The 15,184-nt window shown below is 43.0% G+C and overlaps 1 protein-coding gene across 2 annotated transcripts in view; it reads right to left on the bottom strand.

Annotated features, from left to right (window-relative positions):
* Positions 1 to 15,184, bottom strand: part of RFTN1 (raftlin, lipid raft linker 1) — a 202,218-nt gene that overhangs the window by 108,460 nt on the left and 78,574 nt on the right. For both annotated transcript variants that reach the window (XM_020987219.2, XM_078151446.1), the window contains exon 3: positions 14,085 to 14,274. In XM_020987219.2, coding sequence (XP_020842878.1) covers positions 14,085 to 14,274 — 190 coding nt within the window. The remainder of the gene's footprint in view (positions 1 to 14,084; positions 14,275 to 15,184) is intronic.

The following is a 15,184-nucleotide window of genomic DNA, read 5'->3' as shown; positions in this document are numbered from 1 at the left end:
GATTATACTGGGAGAAGGAGAAAGGGAGAAGTAGAATGGGGTAAATTATCTCACATGAAACAGACAAGAAAAGGCTTTTACAGTGGAGGGGAGATGGGGGAAGGTGAGAGGGAATGAGTGAATCTTATTCTCATAGGATTTGGCTTAAGGAGGGAATAACATACACACTCAGTTGGGTATGGAAATCTATCTTACCCTACAGGAAAATAGGGGGGAAGGGGACAAGAGAGCAGGGGGTGATAGAAGGGAGGGCAGACTGGGGAAGGGGGTAATCAGAAGCAAACCCTTCTGAGGAGGGACAGGGTCAAAAGAGAGAATAGAATGGGGGGCAGGATAGGATGAAGGGAAATACAATTAGTTTTTCACAACAGGACTACTATGGAGGGTGTTTTGCATGACTACACATCTATAATATGTAGCGAGATGCTTGCCTTTTCAGTGAGGGTGGGTGGGGAGGGAGGAAGGGAGAAAATTTGTAACCCAAAGTTCTAAAAACATGTTAAAAATTTTAAAAAATTTTAAAACAAGAAAGTTAAAAAAAAAGAATTAGAAATCAAAGGGATGCCCATCAATTGGGGAATGGCTAAACAATCTGTGGTACATGATTGTAATGGAATATTACTGTGCTATAAGAAATGACGAGCAGGATGCTTTCAGAAAAACCTGGAAAGACTTACATGAACTGATGTAGAGTGAAATAAGCAGAACCAGGAGAAAGCCGTACACAGTAATAGCAATGCTGTTTGATGAAGAACTATGAATGACTTAGGTATTCTCAGTAATACAATGATCCAAGACAATCCCAAAGGATTAATGATAAAGCATACCACGTGCCTCCAGAGAAAGAACTGATATTGTCTGAATACAGAATGAAGCATGCTATTTGTCACTTTCTTCTTTCTTTCATTTTTTTTCTTTAATCTGAGTGTTCTTATACAAAATGACATGACTGCACCCATATAACCTATATCTGGTTGCTTACTATTTCAGGGAGGGGGTAGTGGAGGGGAGAAAGGGACAGAATTTGGGTCAAAACTTCAAAATCAATCAAAACTTAAAAAAAAATGTTAAAAATTGTTTCAGCATGTAACTGGGGGGGAAATAAGTTTTATTTAAGAAAAAGGCACTGTCCATATATGAAGTGCATTAACTTAAAAAAAATTCCTTTAAGGCAAGAACAAGTATCTTAAGATAACACAGATTTACAGCTGAAAGGGACCTTTCACAGGCCATCAAATTCAACTCTTTTCATTTTACAGGTAAAGAAACTGAGGCCTATTTGTCCACAGGTGGTAAATGGCAGAGGTGGGGTTCAAATTTCAGACCCTCTAACTACAAATTCAGTATTCTTTCTAATGCAACACAACTTCTCCATCTAAATCAGCAGTTCTTACATTTGGGAAGACTGGGGACCCCGACCCCTTGGACTGTCTTGTAAAGCCTATGGACACTTTTTCAGAATAATGTTTCTAAGTGAATAAAATACATTGGATTACAAAAGGAATCAACTGTGCTAAAGTACAATTACCACAATTTTTAAAGGATTCAAGATTGAGAACTTTGATTAAATCATTCTAAACAGCACAAAGCACATGAAGGATATTAAAAAAAACTCAGAAAATGAATGCTACAGTGTTACTTTCCAACAAAACCCAATAGGTCACTACACTTTTTCATTTTTGTATTTTGATAATTCAGCTTTCCTCTTTCTTTTTAAAAAATCAAGCTAGCTAATTGTTCATCTATTTTATTAATCTTTTCAAAAACAGTTCTTTGTTTTATCAACTCAATGCATTTTCTGGTTTAATTTTATTTCCTTTGATTTTCAGAATTTCTACTTCTTGGGCTTATTCTGAACTTTTGACCTTCTAAGATCTTGTTGTCAGTTGCAAACATAATTCATCGCTCTCTTTATACAAAATCATTTACTTAATTTTTTTTATTTGATATATTCTGAGCTGCTAAAAAGTTCCAGGGCCATAATTTGAGGAAGTACCCCAAGATTGGTGCCCCACGGTCTACAGGCTGAATTCAACCCCTTTAGAAACTACAAAATGGCTAAATGATGAATTCGGCCCATGGGCTACAGTAATGGCAACTGGAAAGCCCTAGTGAAAAAAACACTGTATTGAGAGCTGGAATACTCATGTTCAAATCCCCAACTCCACCACTTGCTCCCAGTATAACCTTGGGAAACTCACTTTACCTCTTTGAAATTTGTATTCCTCATCAGTAAAATGAGAGGGCTGTATGAGGTCATCTCTAATTTTCTTTCCAACTCTAAAATATTATGTTCTTGGATCCATCTTGTGGGCACAACTACGCCTCTTAATCTGATACCCAACTGGAGGCACCAGCAAGAGAAGTCAATGAGTTGGGGCATTAGCCACGCCCATGTTGCGATCTGCCTTTGAGAGATGACTGGCCATGTTGGCCAAACATGTGAGTGAACTAAGGTGCTGCCTTGTGAGCTGAGGGATATCATTCTATTCCTGTCTCGGCTACTGACCCACAGTGTGCTTCCATTCCACTCCGTGCCTGCTATATATGGAATGTCATGACTCAACAGTTCATGGGTCTCTGCTTTCTGACTTGCTAATAATAAGTAGGAATTAACAGCAACAGCTGGAGAAAATGGAAAGCACTCTGGTCCACGGGGATGGGATGGTGCTCACAATTTCTCATTTGATTTCTCTGTGAAATGGATGGTCTCTTCAATTTTTAAAAACTCAAACTCAGTGTTTCTCATCTGCCTTAATCATATTTTCCCTTGTTTCATGTTTATTTCTCTACGCATATTCCATTTATTGAGGCTGCCTGGCACAGCAGATAGACTGCTCTTAGAGTCAAGAAGACAGACCTATGTTAAAGTTCTGTCTCTGATCCATACTGGCTAGGTGACCCTGGGCAAGTCACTGGGAAACTAAGACTCTCAGTGACAGAAGAGTTATCCATCTGCATCAGTGGAAGGAATTTCCATCCCGCGAGTTCCCTCCCTACACCAGAGATGACAAACACATGGCTGGAGGGTTAAGCTGCCATAACTGGGATATGTTTAAACAAAATAAATAAAAATACAATACAACACAGATGATGTTAATTTGTGGTATTCTAAGTCAATATGTGGCTGAAGTGATCCATTTCTATTTTAAGTCTGAAATCAGCACACACACACTCTCCCCCCCTCCCCCACAGTGCAAAAAAGGAGAAGCCTGGATAACTAAATGGCTCCAAGATCCCTTCTGGCTCTAAAATGTTCTAAGATCCCTATCAAACTAACAAGCATTTATTAACCTCCTCCTATATGCTGGGGGCAGCTAGGTGGCGCAGTGAATAGAGCACTGACCCCAGAGTCAGAAGGAGCTGAGTTCAAATGTGACCTCAGACACTAGCTGTGGGACCCTGAGCAAGTCACTTAATCCTGTTTGCCTCAGTTTCCTCATCTGCAAATTAGGCTGGAGAAGGAAATGGCAAACCACCTCAGTGTCTTTACATGGTGTCACAAAGAGTTGGACACGACTGAAAATGACTGGAAAATAAAATATAAAGAATGTTAGCTCTTAGGGAGCTAACATTCTAACAAGGGAGACAGCATACACACATATAAATATATTCAGAATAAATATAAAGTAAACAGAGGGTAGTTAGGGAGAGAGGGCATCACCAATTTGGGGGGAAGGAGTATGGGTCAAAAAGTTTCCTCTGTTCTATGTTAAGAAATACATTCCATAAGTATCAAGCAAAAAAATATAACACAGAGACATCACAAAGATTGTTTATACCATTTTAAAGGCATAAGGCTATAAACTATGGTGTTTTCAGACCCTTGGAAGCTGGTATTATAGAAATAATAAAATTGTATTATTATAAAATTATAAAATACAAGTGATTAATTTTTTTTCTTACCTTTGAAGTCACTTTAGACTCAGTGCTATGACTCATGAATGAGCTCATGAGATTATTCACAAAACTAAATCACATTTGCAGTACTTACTCAGTCTTTGTAAAATGCGTCCAACTTTCAGCCTTTCGTTAGAGATCATTCAACCAGAAGATATAACCCAGACAAACTATGGAGGTGGTCATTCTATCGACACAAAACAGACCCAACTACCTTTCCAACCTCATCTCTCTCTATTCCCACCATAGTTCCCTATACCCCAGCCAAACTCTTTACTCTCGCTTTTCCCAAATCATGCCTCAAGATCTCCCATTTCTATACTTTTACCCATACTTTTGCCTGTAACGCCTTCCATATCCAGCCCAATTCTGCTCTGCCTGTCCAACTGCTCCCCACTTGCAAGGTCTAACTGAGATGCCATCTCTCCCCCTTGCTCTCCACCGCTCAGATACTGTTATCTGACCTGCTGGTGTACCCTAAAGATCTAAGGCCTTTCCATCTGCCCTGCAGCGCTACCCTCTTGTCTGCCACTTACGAAATGTGTGAATTTCAGTATGTCACAGAACTTCCGGCAACTTCAATTTCTCTCATATGAAAAATGAGGGGAGGAGATGCACTAGATGACCTCTGAGTTCCCTTCTGGTTCTAAATCTACAACCCTAAATCTAATGAGATAAGAGAAGGTGTCTAATTCTCCTCCATATCCTTCACAGGACCTAACATATCGAAAACACTCAACAAATATTTGCTGAATTGAATTTACACTTGGAAGCAAATATAAAATGTATCTAGGGGTAAACCAGCCCAATGAGCCCCAGCAAGCTTCAATCATTATAGATCCTTTTGTCAGAAAACTCTTTTCTCCAGCTGGAATTCTAGCTGCTTGGCAGTGGAAGAGGGGGAGGGGAAGACTGTTAAGACCTGGAATAAAGCAACCTTAGTTCCTGAATTACATTTAAAACAGAAGGACAAGGAAAAAGAACATATTAGTAAAGCTGCCTGAGAAAAACCACTGGCCAACAATATTCTACTCTGAAACGTCACCCCAAATGTGTATCCTCGACTCTCTCTGCCAATTCTTTCTGTGAAAATAGAGAAAAACTCTAGAAAGTAGGTAGGAAATCATAGACAACTATAAAGACCTGAAGAGACCTAGCACTCAGGCGCACAATTTGAATCGATCTGGTTCTGTCCATTGGGGTAGAGAATGAAGCCTCACACAGGACAGGACTAACTCGGTACATCCCTTGGCAGGGTGGGGTGGGGGGGCGCGGGTTGGAAAAACTCGCTTAACCCGAGAGAACATGGCTTCGTTCTGGCACATTAGACCAAGAAGTGCAAATACAGTAATTAGCAGTGAATCCTGAAATTTCAACACACTAGAAAAGGGTGTCACACCAGAGGGAAACAGGAAAAATAGAAGGAATAAATTAAGAGAACCAAGTGCCATGGCATTGGCGCGGAGGAGCCACTGATGTGTGATACTGGACAGCTCCGTGGTTGAGAATGTGGCAAGGCATCCTGGGGGCGGTAATGATATATGCCCAATACCCAAAGAGGCTGGATAAAACAGAAAGTTAAAAAAAACAGGATGGTCAAATGTCAGAAGGAGGCAGTTGACATGGAGAAGAGGGGGAGAGGACCAGAGGCAGCAAAAATTCCTCTCTGTACAACTACTACTGAATTCAATGCCTCTAGTTTTCTGTTTCTGCTCTCTGGGAATGCACCAATACCCCACTTTCAGGCTGTTAGGAGAAGCTGTTGCTAATCTCCCCAGCACACGAACACATGCCAATCACGGTAAAACCCAGCGCTATTTTTCTCCCCCAAGTGTGATCTATCTAATCAGCACACTCCTGGGCTGAGCTGCTGCCTCCCCGCAGGAGCAATTCTAGGCCACAGCCTGGTAGGGCCTGTCAGCCCCCGTGTATTTTGTTTAATTATGAAACCTCTTCTTGGAAGGCCTATAATTCTCAGAAGAGGCCAAGTAATTGTTAAAATTAGACATGAAAAGACAGAGAACGGCATAAAGAGGACACTCTCAAATGCAGTTTTCAAAGGATCCCCGTTTTTTCTCCCTAGTTCGGAACTTAAAATTCAATTTCTTACTTTCCCAATTCCGCCCTTTTCAAACACCAAATAAAATGTCTGCCCTGTTGTATGTGCTGCTAAAAGATCTAAAGGTGTGTTTTGTACCCAAATTCGAGCCCTGGTGATTTCCTTTCATCTCAAAAATTATCTCTGGGATTAATCTGTTAAGTCACAAGCACAGATAAGACACCAACACAGGTAACCATAACATACCTGTCCCTGTTTGCACATATTACATAATAATCAATGAGTACTTTTAAGTACCTGCTCTTTGCAAGGCCCTGCGCAAGATGTCAGGAATACAAATACAAAACCAAAAGTAGGGTCTGCCCTCAAGGAGTTTATAGCTTAGCCAAGGGAAAGAACATGTAGGTATGAAACAAGGGCCATCCCATGGAATATACACAGTTGCTTTTCCAGGTTCCAGTTATCCCTATGGGAGTTTAGGACCTGCTCCCAGCCACGTGGTGACCCTGTGCTGAAACGAGTTGACATTTCAGGTTGACACAGTACATCGTGAGTGCCTTTCCCACTATTGGACAATGGCAAAGGGCAGGGTGTTGTGTCAATCAAAAGTAGAGGTGGCTTCTGTCTCTGGGTCTCTTCCTGAGACTCTTCAGGCAGCCTCATAGTAAGGGAAGGACGGAGAAGCACCGGTCTTTCTCCACCTCAACAACATGGCAACCATGTCTACAGGGCAGCTAGTACTGGGGCTCTCAACTCAAGGAACTGCAGTCTGGACCACTGATGACTTTTCCTCTTTTGCATCTGTTCCTTCCTGAGATTAAGTCAGTAAGTGTCTATGCCTAGATGGACACATTCTGGCTTAGAGGCAAATTCAAGAGGTCTAGAGACCCTGGGTCAGGCTGAATGGTGGCTGAAGAGGAGCCCCTGGAGGGGATGGCCACCAACAAGAAAATCAGCCCAAGACTGGCCATTTTATAAGCCAACACGTACCTGGAGTTGTTTGGATGGTGCAGAGCCCAGGTGAAATGTAGACAAATACCTAATGAGCAATCCTGAAAACTGCTTTATGTTCCAATGAGGTTTATGCATCAGTTTCCAAACAAACTGTAATCACAGTTACACGCCAAGTTACTGAACCTTGTTTTAAGTTATTCTGTTACTGCTTGCTGAGTCTTTCCTGTGTTGGAATAAATTACCCTTCCCATACCTGATTTGTACTGCACAATGAGTATCTTTTAACCTCTCCTTTTGGGGGAAACCCCAGATGTGAGCTGTAATTGAAACTCTGACTCTGGAGCACTGGAGTGAGGTTTAACAAGTCAAAAAGGGGGGAAAAGGGACCCTAACCTCTCTCATTAGAGGCCAGCTTGTCCCCAATCTAGGTCAGAACAAGGAGGGTCCTCCTAAACCTTGGGGGCCCAGCAGTGGGTATTTAATGATAACATAAGGTATAATAAGCCTGGGAAAGGAGACTGGATCCCAGAAGCAACAGGGAGATAATGAAGTTTGTTGAGCAAGGAAGGTACATGATCAGATTTGAGCTTTAGGAAAATCAACTGGGCAGTTACATGAAGGATGACCAGGAAAGGGGAGAAATCTAAGCCAGGGAGACCTAGTAGGAGTCTATCCAGTGGTCTGAGTTGGAGGGGATGAGGGCCTTAACCAGAGTGTCAATCAAGTGAGCAGAGAGGGACAGATGTACAGTTATCCCCTCCACATCATGTCTTCCTACATCAAGGTTTCACTCTATCATCGATCAGCATAAGAAATTAAATGGGAATTTGGGGAGAGTTTTACAGAAGACACAGATAATGAGTGAAGGCCAGCAGATGATGCAGAAAAAGTTCAGAAACTCAGAAATGCATAAAATATATGTATAGTATTGTATAACATCAACATATTTTATCTTTTAACACCCTAATAATTCAGACTTCTTCTCTGGCACAAAAGGAAAGCCAACACATTTTACACAGATTTTCTACATCGTGGGGGCACTATGTCCCTAACTCCTCTGCTGTCGAAGGGGTAACTGTAATTGACATTGTGGCGGTAATAAGCACGTTACAGAGGTATGGAACACATGTGGGATTTTTCTGGCACCATAGTAAGGCTACTAAATGATCCTTTGGGAAGTTGGGCTTCTAATGAATTCTATTCTACTGCAACAAAAAATTTTAGAAAATATTTTAAAATATACTGGGTTTTTTGCATCACAAAATTTCCCCCAATATCTCCCTCCTCTCAGCGAGCTATCCCATATAACAGTAGTTAAAGAAAAGGAAAAAAAATCAGCAAAACTGATCAATACATCAAAAAGTCTAACAATATGTACCATGAACTCCTCCCATGGATCGTCCACCTCTGCAAAGGGGTGTCTCTCAACAAATATTTTTTTAAGTGAGATTACAGAATATTTTCTCCTTAGATGAGATTTCAGATTGAAATACGGGAGAATGGTACAAGATCTGACTGCCTACCCAAAGCACACAGCAATATGGGGGAAGAGGACGCCCCGGGGTCTGCCCGCTGCCAGACATATTTATAATCTGAAAAACAACACTGCTTTTAATTCCACGTCGATCACTGCATTATCCGACATGAAGTGCCAGCAAGGGAGAGGCCATCAGCAACAGCGTGGGGCTTGTGCGGTCTCTGGAGGAGTGCTGGCTGATCTAAGACGGCTGCAGGAGGTTCAGATTTCAAGCAAACGGTCAATCTCTAATGGAGCGGCCAACAGGGTCCAACTGGCTGGGGGCCACTCTGGATATTTGTACTTAAAAATGTTTTTAAATAAGTGTATGCTACCCAAGAGCATCTTGGTCAAATTAGTTAACCTCATCGGAGCTCAGTTTCCTCATTGGCAAAACAAGGGGGCTTCTGAGGTCCCGTGTGGCTCTACAGATAGGATCTAGGGTCCTGTCCCTTTGGTTTTCTCCATGGTCCTGCAAGGCTAGCTCCCTAGCTGGGCCCAGCCTTCTGCTCCCACACCCTCCCATCCCAACAGCAATGCCGTTAGGGGACCGCACAGTCCCCTGAAGTGCAAGGCCTCTTTTATATGCTGACATTACTGTTGCCCAAAACTGTAGGCTCAGGAGATGAAAAGTCCCAGTTCCCACAGGATTCTAAGTCTTCGGATGGCCTATCAGCCTGGAATGGGGCAGAAGCCACCATTAATCATGCAAACAACTAGACGTGGTCTCAGTTGTTACTCAGCTAATTGTGGGAAATTAGCACCTTCTATCAAACACGACCACAATTCGGGGCAGGCCCACTGCTTTGTTCGAAGTCTGGGCTCTGACCAAACCCACAAACTCCCCAAGAGCTGATTCCTGGTGAAAAAAAAAAAGGATGCCTGCATCTTCAAGCTCTTTGTACAAGTTAATTTTCGGAAAACTGGTCAGTGACACATTGACACGTTTTGTTATTGTTATTGTCGCTGTTTTTTGTTAGTTTTGGGATTTGGGGTTTTTTGCACAGTCGGTCCCCAATAAGTCCCTTGCCAGCCAACAGTACTTCTCTTTACATTACAGAAAACACCCAAAAAAGAAAGTGAAACAAAACCATTCGATCGGACAGCTGAGAATGGAATCATCTCCCTCGTAGGGGACCATCTCTTAGCAGAGAAGAGGGAAGCCAGATGGAGTCAACAACGGTCACTGTATCTGAGCTGAGTTCAGCTGCCCCAAGATCACAGACTGGGGCTGGAAGATCCCTCTGAAGCCGTCTATTCCTTCCTTTTATAGATGAGGAAACTGAGGCCCGGAGAGGGAAGTGATTTGCCCAGAATCACACATGTAAGTGTCAGAGTCAGTATTTGAACCCAGGTCTTTCGTCTCCAAAATCAGCCCTGTTGCCACAATGCCATGCTGGCCTCTGAATATTCCATTACATCCATTTACCGTAATCTGGACAGCCATTCTCCAATCAATGGGTGCATACTTTGTTTATAGCTTTTTACTACTATAAGAAGCGTGTGAGTTATTCCTGAAAGTATTAAGGGAAGGAAGATATTTCTAGGAAGGCTTACCCAGCCCTAGGGGGAACTTTGGCCAGATAAGCACTTAAGGATAATCTATACACATGAGACAAGGCTGCCTGGTCCTTCTCCTCCCCAAAGAGGCAGTAAGGTATTGTGTAAAGTAAGGTACTGGTTCTGGGTTCAAATCCTGTCTCTGATGATTAATATCCATGTGACCTTGGCCAAGACAACCTCTCAGGGCCTCAGTTTCCTAAAGTCTAAAATAAGTGGGTCAGATCTGTATATTCCTACCAACCACACAGGATTCAATACCCCAAGTTATAACATGCTACTTCCTACTACTTTAAAATCCTGAGCTGGGTGAATTTGCTCATGAACTAGCAGCTGGACTGGTCATAAATCAGGATTTATCTTTCACAAAACATAACTTCTCATTAGCTGTAGTGTACTCAGCAAATGCTATGACCAGGCACCGACTTCCTTCTGAGAGCTAAGTGAAATTATTTAGCTCTCAAAAGGAAGTCAGTACACAGCTATCTACAGACTAAGAGTCCATAGCTACCAGACTTTTGGCAGATTTCACCAAAATATATGATTTTAATTGTGTCTAGTAAAGACTTATCACACAAGAAGCCTTCTCTTGTTTTTGAATTGGGGTGGGAAGGTTATATACTCCCAACTGATAAAGAAAAAATTCAAGTGGGCCCTTTGGGAATTTGTTTAATTTTTTGGTGGTTTTTTTGTTAAAATGTATTTTATCATTTCATGATGTAAAACATATGGCTTTCACATTTACAAGGAAAGACTGTATTTGTACTTCTCATTACCATACAAATACCTCTCTACTATGACGTCCATCATAACCAGCAGAGAAAACTCCCCTAGTCATTTCTCATCGTGCCTGGGGGGACCTATACAAATTTTGATTCCTTCCCATTTTAGAAGGGAAGTCCTCAAACAACCAGTTTGCAGAAGGCCACAGGAACTTTCTTTCCCTCTGAGTCTGCGTCTCAAGAAATTAGAAAATTATGGGAAGTAGCCTCAAGAAAACATGTGGTCAACTGTACATCAAGGTTTCTTAATTTTTTTTTTTTGTACCATGGTCCCCTTGGGCAGATCAGTGAATCCTATGGATGCTTTCTCTAAATGCTAGTGACCTATGTTCATAAGTGAAGGAAATGCTAAATTTCAATTAGAGGTTAGTGACAATAAAGGCATCATCTTTTTTCCCATTCAAGTTCACAAACTCCTTGACATCTATCCATGGACCACTCGTCCATGGACCCAAGTTAAGAATCCCTCCCTGTTAGGCTGAAGGGCATCCAAATGCAGGGAGAGAATTACCAGCCACTTTCCTTAAAACCTTCCCAAGGGGAAATATCATAGTACCAGTTCCCATTTTAGGGCATCACAACTGGAATGTCCAGTGCCAAAGGTCTTCATCATGTCTAAATTAAGATTGCTTCTTCTGGACATCCTCAATTTCCTCTCTTGTTAGCCTCAGCGGGAATGAGTTACAGCTATTCACCCACCCCTCAGACCATGCAAGGCCCCCAGGGACAAGCCCTCTTCTTAAGGAAAATTTGAGGGAGAAAATGCATTCAGCTGCAGCAACAGAGGAGATCTTCACAAAGTTGGGTAACTCCTGACCAAATGTGGAGAGGGCAAAGATTCTGCAAGGCAGATACTAGGAGGTGGTACAATTCAGGCCTGGGGAAAAGCACAGAGGTGGGAAATGTCAATCCAAGATCAGGAAAGCAGTAGCCTACTTGTGGAATGGTGGGTACGTGAAGGTATGGCACGGGAAAAGAAGCTAGAAAGGTAGGCCGGAACTAGACCATGAAGGGTCTTGTTGGAGGCAGCAAGGAGTAGAAAGAAGAGTGCTAGATCTGAAGTCAGAGGACCTGAGTTTAAACCCTAGCACTGCTACTCCTTACCAGTGTGACTGTGAACAAGTCTCTTGAGTTCTCTGGGCCTCAGTTTCCTCATCCGTAAAATGAGGGAATTGGGAGTATATATAGCCTCTGCGATCTCTCCCAGCTAAGACCCCAAAATTTTATGGCAAGTCACTTATGCTCCATGGGTCTCAGTTTCCTAATCTGTAAAATGGAGGAATTGGACCAAAGGGCCTCTGAAAGAGTTCTTGGAAAGGCCTCTTGGAACCTGGAGGCAAAATTCCCAAATGTGGCCCAACCAGGTTAAAATATAACTGGGACATGTTTAGCAGAATGAATAAAAATACAATACAATGTAGATGATACTAATTTGTGGTTTTTTAAGTCAATATGCAGGAACCCATTTCTATCTGGGTTTGACGTCACTATTCTAGATCTATGGTTATATGACAAGTTGCAACTGCCCTGCATCTCAGTTTCTTCATCTGTAAAATGAAAAGGCTAAAAAACAAATCCTCTGAGGTCCCTTAGGTCTCAATCAGAACACAATAACAGGGGCCTCAATGTTGGTAAAGAGTACATTTCTTTTTTTTTCACACTTTCATTTAAAAAAAGTTTGAGTTCCAAATTTTCTCCCTCCAGCCCTTCATCTACTCATTGAGAAGGCAAGCAACACGATTCCCATTACACATATGAAGTCATGCAAAACATATTTCTCTACATTAGCCATATTGCTAAAAAAAAGCAAGAAACATAAAGGCAGTTTAAAAGATATACATATATACATACACATACATACACACATGCACATATATGCTTCAATCTGTACTCGGAGCTCATCAGTTATTAGAGAGTACCTTTCACTTCAATTTCTAGCCCACGCTGGCAGTACCCGAAGGAATGGTGCCTGAGTAGTCTGAGTAGTAAGAACATAGCACATTCTCTTTGGGTTCTCGTCAGGTTTACCTAATGCGTGCTCATGGGATAACTCAACCGCCAGCTTTTAGTCATCTAGCCCACCCTCACGCAAGTCTGTAACCACCCTGAGGAGTCAATAATATCTCTCTCCTTCCTCCCTCCTCCTCTTCCTCTCTTTTCTTCTTGCCTTCTCTCTTTTCTCTTCATCTTTCCCCCTCCTCTCCCCCTCTTTTCCTCCAACTCCTATCTTTCCTTCTCTTCTCTCCCCTTCTCCATCCCTCCCTCCCTCCCTCCCTCCCTCCTGTCTGTCTGTCTGTCTCTCTCTCTCTCTCTCTCTCCTGCCCCCCCCCCCCTTTCTCTTTGTCTATCTCTCTTTTCCTTCTTTCTAGAGCATTTTCCCTGGTTTTCTCCTCTGTTCCCATTACATCCTCATCTGAGTTCCTGCTACCTGTGTACCCCTTCTCTCCCCTGTCTTCCCCCACCTTAGGAACAAGCTGCTTGCGGGCAGAGATCCTGGCTTGTGGACACTTGGACAAACCCCTTAGGCTTGCCAAGGTCTCAGTTTCACAGCATCATGCAGTGGAAAGAACGCTGTATTTACAGTCCAAGGGCCTGGGCTCAGATCCTGGCTGTATCTCCTTGGCTGAATCACTTAAATTCCCAGGCCTTGGTTTCCTTAAATGTAAAACGAGTGGGCTGGATGAGATGACCTTGAAGGTCTGACTCTTTAAATCTATGATCCTTTGACCTCTGAGGTCAAAGGTCCTTTCAAGCTCAAAATCTATCGTCCTCTGATTATGGGATTTAAAAATCTTTTTATTCCCAATGCCTGACACATAGTAGGTGCTTAATAAATCTTAATCAAACAGAATAAATCCCTTCTCGATTGATCTGTAGACCCTCTGGAAATTTAAACATCCTGATGTAATTTTGGGGAACCGTTAGGTTTAAGTGAATCCTACGGAATACATTTTTCTGTTCTCCCTCTTCAGATTAATAGCCTTCTCTTCCAGCTCCATCCTTCTGGGAGGATGTCTCTTCAAAGTAAACATTTTTCTAGCTGAGCTTAATCCAATAAATTACAAAAGGAAAGGGACACCAAAGGGACCTCTGCTCGAGCCGTCAGGCAGGGAAATTTGGTTTTCATTACAGAACGTTCCAAAGCGGGCTGCAAGCCAAGAGATAGAGGCACACACAGAATCAGGTCTCCAGTCTCCCACACCTGGCCTGGCCAACGTCAGCAGGAAGCACAAGGCAAGGCTCTCCTTGCCACGGTCCCAGGGAGCCCGGCTCCTCACTGCGAGCTCCCAGCCCCTGGACGTCGCACACCCACCTCTCAGTTTTCTTGATCAGCACAGCCCGGAAGATTTGCTCCTGGGGAGTCTTCTTCTCCCGCTCGTCGGTGGGCTGCACGAAGGGGTGGAGGGCAACCAGGGTAAAGCCCTGCTGGTATTGCTCCTGAAGTTGAGCGGGAAGATCTCGCAAGGAGGAGAGCCTGACCGCAGAGGACCGCGGGAGTTCCGCTAGACAAGAGAACAGAAGAGATACTGATCAACATCCCCAACTACGGTGGAGCGGGCTTCTTCCCAGCAAAGTCTCAGCCCCCTGCAAACATCCTCCCTGAAGACTGGTTTCTTCAGCATTATCTAGTTTTACTTTCCAGTAACCAAGGAATCTGAGACTATTTTGACAAATTATCTTCAAAAAGTCATTCATAAATGGACTGTCCACTTCTTCCACTTTCCATCTCACAGGAAGGCAAGAAACTCAGCTCTTCCTTTAACCTTTCAATATCCCTCTCCCATTTTGGGTGGAGGCGGTCCAATGTTAAAACAAGATTACTCAAACCCAGTTGCATTCTTGAAGGACTGCATCTCCTCACAGTCCCCCATCCCCACCACCCCCACCCCACTTACATCAACAACAAAAGGACTTTAAGGAAAGAATCTACGGTTGTGATTCACTCCAAGGAAGAGTTGAACATCCTGGGCCTGACCTCAATGAACAATAGCGGCGAATAAAGCCAGAGGAGTGATCTTTTAACACGCAAGAAAAACTCTGGGAGCTTAAGGACAAGCTTTTGGATGAAAATTCCCAAGCTGAGACAAGGCAGGAATGTGGATCCCGCAGAATCCCACGTCCTTGGCAATCGGTCAAGAGCAGATCCTCTTCCAATTACGGTATGTAGGCTGTGTGGAGGAAACCGTGTCCCTGCCGCAGTTAGGAGATTACCAGGCTACTGTAGCCTGCTCGCCAGGGGCACAGACATGGGGCTCTTTTATGGGAATCTTGGGAACGGCGCGGAGGGGTCCCTGTCTGTCCACAGAACCGTACATTCCATTTTCTCGATAAGAAATATGGCTGTACAAAGAGCATCTGTGAACCATTAAGCATCGGGCCTCAAGCTCACTCCCAATTAAAAGGTCATGTCAA

Source organism: Phascolarctos cinereus, unplaced genomic scaffold (assembly GCF_003287225.1).
Source record: "Phascolarctos cinereus isolate Bilbo 61053 unplaced genomic scaffold, phaCin_HiC Scaffold_1;HRSCAF=81, whole genome shotgun sequence".
Lineage (NCBI taxonomy): Eukaryota > Metazoa > Chordata > Mammalia > Diprotodontia > Phascolarctidae > Phascolarctos > Phascolarctos cinereus.
Note: the sequence above shows the minus strand (reverse complement) of the source record. Positions and strands in the feature narration are given on the sequence as shown.